Source organism: Nicotiana tabacum, chromosome 6, assembly GCF_000715075.1.
Source record: "Nicotiana tabacum cultivar K326 chromosome 6, ASM71507v2, whole genome shotgun sequence".
Taxonomy (NCBI): domain Eukaryota; kingdom Viridiplantae; phylum Streptophyta; class Magnoliopsida; order Solanales; family Solanaceae; genus Nicotiana; species Nicotiana tabacum.
The window spans coordinates 215,912,933-215,923,235 of record NC_134085.1 but is presented as its reverse complement, the minus strand read 5'-3'; the positions used below and the strand labels follow the sequence as shown (position 1 = coordinate 215,923,235).

Below are 10,303 nucleotides of genomic sequence, written 5' to 3'. Positions count from 1 at the left end.
TTTGAATTGACTTATACTTCAACCATCCTTCCTCATTGATAATTTGAAGTAATTGTACGGTCACGTGAGATGGCTAGGTATTGATATTCAATAGATGGATATCGAGTTGTATATTTTTTTATTGTTAAATCGAAATCCTAGTATATAGTATCAAATATTATGGAAGTTGTTTCTTTGGTTCCTTGATTTAGTTAATGTTTTTGAATTATTCGCAATTAACTTATTGTATAATATTTTATTGTGCGTTTATGCAATCTCATTTTTAGAAATAACTTATTATCATAGATAAGTTCTCTTACAGCAATCATATTTTTATTAATATTGTCTTTATTAGTGTTCATTCATAAATACATTTGTGACTATGTTTCAGATAGATAGGATTTCTTACATTAATCGTGTTTTTTTTCTATTATGTCATGATTAGTGTTCCTTTACGAGGAAAATCCAAAATATCTTTTTTCTTTTGGATCAGTTTTCACTTTTAATATCTTATACATGTATGCCTTATAAAATAATAGATTGTGTACCTCTGAGTCATATTTCATATGTATTTGGATGATATTACTTCCTATGTGTACTTTCAAAGCTCTTGCATATTATTTGCGTACATTCTAATGATGTTAAAAAGTTTCTGTGTTCTGAAAGAGTTAGTGATAAAGTTATTTGAATTTATGCAATTCTGAATTGTTCATTAAATTCATGTTTTGCACAATGAAGTCGATGACGTAAAAGATCTATATTAAATGCAAGAATGTTAAATAATAAATTTGGAATATGTTATAGACCTTAATAAAAAGTAATGTTGAAACATATCTTGGGGATTGGTGGTCCCTAGCAAAAAAATTTAGACAGACAATTCAATTAAATTCATCTTTTTCTTTTTGGTTTAATTCTTTTTAATACGGTCGGCAAATTTAGCCTGCAATATACATCTCCAATATCTCTCTCCACTTTTTTTTATTTAACTGATCCGCGCATCGCGCGGGTAAGTATACTAGTTTGTTTTATGAAAGGGAGAGGGGATAAGGTGGTGGAATAGAGATCTCAACTTAATTGTCGCCATGGTTTGCATTGGACCTTGCACAAAATAATAAGGGCTCGTTTGGTACGAGAGACAAGGGATAACTAATTCCGGAATTAAATTTGAGATGAGTTTATTCCATGTATTGGTTGGGATAAAATCGTGGTATAACTAATCCCGAGATTGTAGTATTTTTTATCCCCATAGGAAGGTGGAATAACTAATCTCAAGATAATTAATACCGGAATAATTAATCACGGAATAACTTGTTTCCCAATCAAACGGCCCCTAAGGAAGTTTTATACAATAACCAATCGAATTTAGCAGTAACGGATCTCGGTTACAGATCGTGAATGCTTAACTTATTTTAGTGTAAATTTACCGTCGTAAAAAAATGATCATAATGGGTACTCATGATCAATTATTTTAAATTTTTAAGTGTTATATATGAATACATAACATAATTTGGCAAAGTCAATAGGTGCTTCAGCTTCCATACCTCAAAAGGTAAATCCGCCACTGAAATTTACTCTTTCTAGCAAGTTTACATAAATTATACAGGGGCTAGGCTATTTAAGTTACTTTTTCAATAAATAAGGTCCTTGAACTATTTTAAAATATATGATCCACAGCCTTGATATAAAAGTACATCCACAAACAGTTATCATGAGAACTACATTTCTCTTAAAGGGCACTAAGACTGGCTGATATAATCATGAACTTACGTGTTCAGCATAATTCAGTTTTTGAACATCCAATTCTCTCTCTCTCTCTCTCTCTCTCTCTATATATATATATATATATATATATATATACAAATGATTTAAAATTTTGTAGTTGAATCGTGAGATAATTTGGGATATTGACATTTAAAGACAGACTTAGGGTATCTCCAACTCTTGCACTATTTTTTTACACCAAAATGGTATAAACACTAAAATGGTGCAAATTAACTTCAACCCATTACACTATTTTTACACCCAAAAAAAATATTCTTTTTATATTCTTCTCTCCTTCTATATTATATCATTTTATTTTATTTAAATTTATTTTTTTATTTCATAAAATAAATCCTTTCAGATTTGCAAAACATTGTGTTATTTATTAACAACATATTATATTTCAGATTTGCACTTTTTATTTTTTTGATGGTTATATATATACAATTATAACTTATAATAAAATTAACTTATAATTTTATATAAAAATAAAATATACGAAAATTAATTAATAAAAATTATACACCAAAATTAAAATATAAAATTAATATTATAAAGGTATTACATAAAAAGTATAAGTAATTCAAAATTTATAATATGTTAAATTAAAAGTAAAGATAATAATAAAATATTGATGAATATATAGTAATAGTGTTGATGAATAGTGTTACACCAAATTTGGTTTAACACTATTCACACACCAAAATGGTGTTGGGTTGGAGCATCAAAACACCAAATCTTACACCAAAATAACGTTTGGCGTCAAAAATAGCGTTGGATTGGAGATGGTCTAAACATAGCTACTTAAAAAGGATTGGAACTTCATTAGCAGTACAGATATAAATCCAAAACCAGACAGTAATATCAGCGACCCTCAATTTTCTTCCTACCTCACATTTAAACTCCTCATTTATCATAAACCCAATTAAGGCTGAGACACTTACTTCCTATAAATAATAGTAGGACCTAGTACTGCTTTCATGAAAATGAAGATTGTGGAATAGATTTCTTTTATTAAAATAAAAGAAAATATAACAATTCTATTATTTCAGTACTAAACTACATCAATTTGAAGATTTAATAGTCATCCAGGTTTTGGTATGAAATATTGAAATGCATACATCTATTATTCACTTCAGCACAGCAAAACGCTAATTAATTTAGTGATGTAATCAATTGGAACACTATAATAACGTTGTAAATATTAATTCATTCATACGGAATAACATTCAAAGTTTTAGCAAAGGAAAAAAACTAGCTTGCCGTAAGAATAAAAGAGAATCACATCTAATTATAATAACTTGGATTAGCTTTGTGAATGTAAAAAAGAAAGATTAGATTTGCAAAGGAATATACTTTTTTTTTGTTTCTATCCGGTGTCCGGTACCCACATTGGGGGTAAAGCGCTCCCTAACAAAGGCAACTACATACCCAAGGACTCGAATCTGAAACCTCTGATTAAAGATGAAGGAATACCTACCTACCACTCCACCACAACCCTCGTCGGTGAAGGAATATAGTATTGACGAAGAAGAAAGCCCCTGTAAAGGTGGAGTTCCGAACATGTTGTCACGTTGTGGGGATTTAGGCATTCCTCTCGTGGGTTATAACGAACATAATATCAGGACAAGAAGAGACCATTACCATTCAGGGGCGGATCTAGCATGTCATCTACGGGTTCCCGTGAACCCAGTAGCTTTTGTCTAAACAGTGTAAATGTGTTCTAAAAATTCATTAAATATATACAAATATTTAAATGTGAACCCAGTTACTATTGAAAATCTACTCAAAGTCGTTGCAGGAACCCATAAACAATAAATCATGGATCCGCCTCTGTTACCATTCACTTCTTTTTGCTAACGACAATAGCCACTGAAGATGATTCCATCTTGCATCAAAACAATACCAAGAGTTATTGTACCAGAGGAAAAAGAACAAGCAAGAATTGACCGAATGATTTCCTTGAGAGATAAAATATCAATGGTTGAGCTCCAAATCTATTGATTGAGTTTGACATTTGCTGTCGAGAAATATGTGGATTAGTTTTTCTATGCCTATAGATTAAAGGAATGCAGAGTTGGTACACTTTCAACAGAGATATTATTTACTGTTATCAAAGCTAAAACATAGTAACTCACAAATTATAAAATAGTACCATTAGTTTTCAGTAGATAAAACAGTTTTTTATGGGAGCAAGCTAGTGTGGCCGGCTTAAATATTTGACAAGAATCCTCTTTAAACGTACTAACAGAGAAGTTTGCCTAGTTTAATGCTGTTCCTTTGTCTAATAGTCACATAAGCTACGAGCAAATTGCAATTCCAACAAGTTCTATTTTGAACATAAAAACCTGTCTCGAGTTTTTAAAATTTGTTTCCATAAATAAAATGAAATATATTGAACAAGTTCCAAGGGCAGTGTTTGACAAGAGAGTACTCCATCCTAAATAGGTATATTGAATTACTGACATGAACTTACGCTTCTTAGAAATTACAATCATCATGCACTTTCATTCTGAAGAAATTGGGTACCTTCGCAAGAGCACAACATAAACTATAAGTACATCATAACATTTGAAGCAATATTATTATATCATCTAACTGTATGGCTGTAAATGTTCCATAGCCCATTTTGAGGCTGATAGAACCAGATTACATTTAAAAAGTCACAAAGTCCTTACACTAGACCAGAATAGCTCACAAAGTAGAAACTTGATGAAAGGGTCAGGTGTCAACTTACAAGCCAAAAACATGCATGAAGGCAAAGAGCTTTTCAAGAAAATTTTCTTGACCAAGTTATGGCAATTCAGGCTCGGCTACCCGGAATAAAGAATAAAAGGAAACAGATCAAATGACATTTCTGACTATTTTGCAACAGTGCAACCGATTTTTCCCAGAAATAAAAGTTAACCGGGAGATTATTCATAAATCAAAACTGATAATCATCCACCCCGTGGTGCTAAAAAAGGCTATAGATTTTTTATTGACTCCATCAGACAAGCAGTAGCTGGTCCAATTAACCCTCCAGTGCTGATGCTCCTGATATGATCTCTATCAGTTCTGTGGTGATAGATGCTTGACGGGTTCTGTTTCACAGAAAAAAATAGAAAAAGGCCAGTAAAAAATGACAGACAAAAAAGAATCGATCAACCTTCTAAATTATATGTTATACTCAAAAGTATACAAATGCCATCTGTTAGATCATGACGTATCAGCAGCCACTGGTCACTATTAGTGGTGTATATAAAGCCAGTTAGTTAGCAAATCTGCAGTATGTTGGACATCAATTAAGGAAATATCAATTTATTTGTAGGTTCATAACTGCATACGTGTAGATAATCATGTGCGCTAAGAGCTTAGGGTACTTTTGAGGGGCTTTATTTATTTAACTTTTTTTTCTTCCTATAGAGCGTCTGAAGGAATGTGTAGGCCAAGTTTGAGAGAGATAAACTGTGTCTTTCTGTTTGACTAGTGTAAGCATGTCTGAGAGTTTGACGGTGCAAATGCATGTGTGAAAGAGACGGTGGAGAGTAAGACCTGTTGTAAGTAAGAGTGAGACGATCAAGCACGTCACCAGCATTTCTGCTGGAGCTATCCATGGCAGACATTCTTGCTCCTTGCTCACTACAAGCGTTCTCTAGAACTGCATTGAACATAACCTGGAAAAGACATTTTGCAATTTATCCAATTTTAAGTACACACCAGTATCATATTCATCACCTTGAAAGAATCATTTTATTACCACATCTATTTAGAAGCCGTGGAGAGCAAATAGCAAGCTTATAAGACGGCTCTAACACCAAAACGGAAAACTTACGCATGAAAACTGAAATTCAGCTAGGTTCTGAAGAACTTCAGCCTTTGTCTCAGCACCTTCAACTTCATATGAATCCAACTCTCCAAGCTTTCCACCAGCTTCGGCCTCCCTCTCCACAACCTACATTAAACCACAAAAGACTTGTTCCAAGAAACAGATAAAATAAAAAGAAACATAGTGAACAACAAGATCTTCCATTTTAGGCACCTCTGGAGATAGTACAGTGGACATTGTTGGCAAGAATGCGACAACTGACTGGAACTTGTTATAAACAATCCTCAGTGCATCAAATTCTACATTCTTCAAGATGTCATCTGCAATCACAGAAACCTGCAAGAGAAATTACATATGTCAGTAGAAGGAAAAGTGTACAGAAGTCAATACCAAACAGCTGTCGGTATATTATTTCAGTGCATACGTATTGCTTCCAATACTTATCAGGCACTATAAGATTTTCATTTAATTCACAAAGATTTGAAGTTGCAACATTGCAATCAAATTGTTTGCTTTACACATGTTTTTTGAGAAAAAGGTAAGTTTGTCTGCTTTACACATGTAAAACTCAACAAGAATTTAAATCAGCCAAAGTTGACATTCTGAAAAATGAAAATAAAGGCGAGTGAGACATAGCTTTCAATTGTCTACTTTTTCGGAAAGAAAATGCAACATAAAAGATTATATCACAGATTCATGTACAGGTCAAAAAAAAATACGAGCCCTATACTGCATGGACTTGACTAATGGTCTGGATTTAATTAAGTTGTGTGCAAGTATCTGATGCAGGTACATGCAGTGTTTGTGAAGGCATCCCATAAAGGTAAATGCAGTCCTATTTTAAATTATAATTCGGCCAGGTACAGTCTCTTTCTAATTTGCCTGTTTTTGAATAATCTACACAAAGTACCATCACCCATGTCACACCAGTTCGACAAGGGTACGCTAAGCTAAATGAACAATCCATGTACCACAGGGTAAGCTACAGCAGCACCAACTTCAACAAATAGTTGGCAAAAAGTAAGAAAACAAAAAGTGGGCATGCTTCACACAAGGTTGTAAATAGGGAAGGTGTAACACATCATAACCTGTGTGTAGTTAAGGGGATTTTTCTGCAACTCAGTCATGATCAACTCGATGTCCTTCTTCGAATCTCGCAACAGCTGAGCCTTAGCCTTTTCCCCCAAGACAACATACTTATTTTCCTTTTCAGGGCCTAGTAGTTGCAAACAAAGAAATATTAAACTAATTCCGGAAGAACAAATTTAGTCAATATAAAATAATTTTGCATTCTACCAGAATTCAACTTATGAATAGCCCTGCTTATCTTGACAGATGTAGAATTGATTCCACCACAAAGACCTTTGTCTGAGGAAATGGTAACTATAACATTCTTCTTGACATCAACACCTGAAGCAACAAATGTTAGATGTGTTATCAGCCGAAGATTTCTTGTTGACTGCTTAAAGTTGATGGCATCAAATTTATAAACATTGGTGCAGTATCTCGGAAAGTCTCATCAACAAAACGCATTCAGGCTGCGCCAATACCCTTTCACAAAATGTTGATTTAGTTGTTGCATCAAAATGCATAAAACATTGATATTGGACCGCAAATCAACAGGCAGAGAGAGGGGGGCAATTTCCTATTATCCGTTTTCCCACATTCATGAAGTATCTCAGCACAAAATAATCTGGGGATAAACATTCTCATTGGTCCAGTGAAATCTGCCAGACAATCTCCAGGGTACTGAGCTTGCGCTTGAAAATGCACCAAATTATGACTAATTCCACCTCAATGGTTTTTTTCTTTTTATTTTATTATGACAGTGGTGTTCCGGCCAGCTTGCTCACACCCTGACTATTTCACTGGGTATGTGCTGCCTTCCACCACAACAAGGACCGGGTAACTCTGCCTACCAAGGGTTAGGCATATGGGACTGAATCACCTAGTGTTTTTTTCCTCTACTGGGATTTGAACCTGATACCTCATGGTTCTCCACCCACTTTATTGATCACCGGGCCACACCCTTGGGTGCAGGTACACATTAGAATTAGTAAAGACTAATCCGAGAATCAAAAACAGACTAGATAAGCTAGTTAGAAATAGGCAGCAGATGAAAGGATGCATGAACAGTCCATAAGGTGATTCATCCCTACCCTTTCACCACTTTCTCCGCTAACTGATTCAAGAATGTAGTTAGATCCAGACAATCTAATCACGAACTTACTAGGAGTGTCACCAAGAAGAGCAGTAAATGGCTGCCATAGGCCACGTGAATTTTCAGTTTTAGTTTGAATAGCTCTCAGCTTTGAAGCAGCAACCATCTTCATAGCCTTTGTAATCTTCTGGATATTTTTAACACTCTTCATCCGGTTTCTGACTGCACAAGGGAATGCAACTTAATGTAGCCAACAAGAAAGTTGGTAGAGAAGTTAACGAGAACATAGGAAAGGCAAAGGAAATTAGCGTGCATCAAAGGATTACGGCCAAAACTTACCAACTTGAGTTGAAATACATCGAACTCCTGACGAGACTGGTTCCCTGCAAATAAATATAGGTCATAAAAGTGAAATGCTATGAAACAAAACAGGATAATTTGTTTTTTTTTTCCTGAAACAGAAGAGAATAATTTTGATTGAAAGAAAAAATGTGGATAATAATACTTATATCATTTTAAGCTAAGGTGCTGCGCATGAGCTTGTTATAGAAGCAGAAAGGGAGATCATCACTCTCTTGTTGATATAAAAAGGCACACTTAAACATAATTCATGTCACTGCAGCAACCTCGCATAATCCAGCCAAAAAGAAAAGAAAGTTACAATTACTAGATATTATTTGAACTTCATCCATTTCTCCAATTTTCATTTTTATTTTTGAGAATGAGAACTTAATCAGTTTCTACAATTGTTTTCTTTGCAACTTCCGTTCCAAAAATCTCTCAACATTCTGTACCTTTTTCAAGTTCCAAAATCAACTATTCAATCTCAGACCATGTCAATTACAACTCTCTATAAAGTCAAAGTTAAAGGTAACCTCTTTCCTTCTGACCAAATAACTACTATATTCTTAAATCTAAAAAAATAAGGGATATCCAATTACAATAAATAAATGATCATCTCACCTACAATTCTAAATCCAGTGAACTTCATACAAGATTTGCCAGCATGAACCATTAACTTTTCAGGATTGTTAATAAAAGTGCTCTAGTGTACAATAACAGATATGCATAAGAAAATAAAAATGTGACCCACTACCGTCTACAGATATTTATAAAAATGATTTAAAAAAACAGTAGTGAAGGAAGAAAACTAACTGGAAAGGAATGAGAGAAGAACGAAGAGCATTGGTCGGGTTGGGAGAAATGAGAGGTGTGGCGAAACGCCTTCCCTCACGCCTCAATGCAGCCATCGCCATTTTTTAATTCGATTCGATCTGATCGGAATCTTCCTCCTCTCCTGCTTATCCTCACGGGGATCGACAATTTACGCTCTAGGGTTTACAGTCTTCGCTTGAAATGTCAGCTGAGCAATAGTGATGGGTCCGACTCCGCTGGGTGAGTGCACATTTTCCACCAAACCAATGTTTTAAGGCTGCTTTGATACGATGTCGTAACATGTTCCGCTGTTACGCTAACGGTTTTATGGCCAAATGGGTCAAAGCCCGGTTCAGCTTAATCAACCCTTTTGCTTCCTGAGGCGATATTTGAGTTATCACGTAATTAGAAAAGAAAAATTGTTTGGCATATCAAAGTTAACATGTAATATATAATTTCAAACGTTAATAACTATAAGACCCTGGAAACATAAAAGTTGAAGTGTTAAAACAATGGACCCAATTCAAAAATCAATACACTTTTTTTCTCCAATAATGCAACACCTTTCTTTTCTGTTCTAAGCAGCGGGTGTTCACTATCGATCAATAGGAATAGTATCATTTTCCGTATACATATTTTAATATTACATAATTATTTCCTATAAGAAATCAGAACTAACATTGAAGACCTTTTACATACTCTGCAAATATTATTAAAGCAATTTGCACAAGGAGATACGGTCGAGTTGACGTTGCAAGTGCCTTCATCAATACAATTGGCAACGAAACCTTTTTGAAGCATGAATATTATCCAACTACGAATTGTATGTTTTAAGAACAAAATAAAAAAATATATAAATCAAATATCACAAGTTTACTTAATGTGATAAAAACTTCATCAATTACTCAACTATGCCTAAATCCAAATAAACAAGTTAAAATACGTTAAGTTTTTTTATACACACACAAAAAAAAAATTAAACTGCAAATGTAATATGTCAATTTTATTTTACATTTGAATTGAAGTTTAAGAAATAATTATTTGAAGTTGAAGCCAAATAAAAAGTTTGTAGGATCCAAAGTTGCACTTATTGACACGAACTTCAATTGAATAAAAGATAAAAAAAAGTTATTTGAATTTTGAAGTTGAAGCCAAACAAAAATTTGTAGAAACTAAAGTTTGTTTTTGACATGAACTTTAATTGAAAAAATTATTGATTTGCAAAACAAGTATTTACTAATATATATAAGCGAGAGTTGGGGTGGACGAACGCTGCACCAAAGAGCTATACGAAAAGCAACTTAAATTATACTGTAAACTTGGGAAGAACACGGTAATTTTGAGATTATGACTTTATACAGGGGTAAATTGATCCCTTTACCTTCTCATAGAAACACATGTACTGCACTACTCTGTAACACGTGTACTGTCAGGGGCGG

General features: G+C 33.9%; 1 protein-coding gene across 1 annotated transcript; it reads right to left on the bottom strand.

Moving 5' to 3' along the window:
- Positions 1 to 4,298: 4,298 nt before the first annotated feature.
- On the bottom strand, positions 4,299 to 9,118 carry LOC107790302 (ATP synthase subunit gamma, mitochondrial-like). The gene is made up of 9 exons (XM_016612218.2): positions 8,865 to 9,118; positions 8,049 to 8,092; positions 7,779 to 7,931; positions 6,845 to 6,958; positions 6,637 to 6,764; positions 5,762 to 5,884; positions 5,555 to 5,674; positions 5,275 to 5,396; positions 4,299 to 4,823 (listed from the first exon to the last, which is right to left on the bottom strand). Exons 1-9 carry the CDS (start codon positions 8,963 to 8,965, stop codon positions 4,754 to 4,756), a joined length of 975 nt encoding a protein of 324 aa, XP_016467704.2. The 5' UTR covers positions 8,966 to 9,118; the 3' UTR covers positions 4,299 to 4,753.
- Positions 9,119 to 10,303: the final 1,185 nt, after the last annotated feature.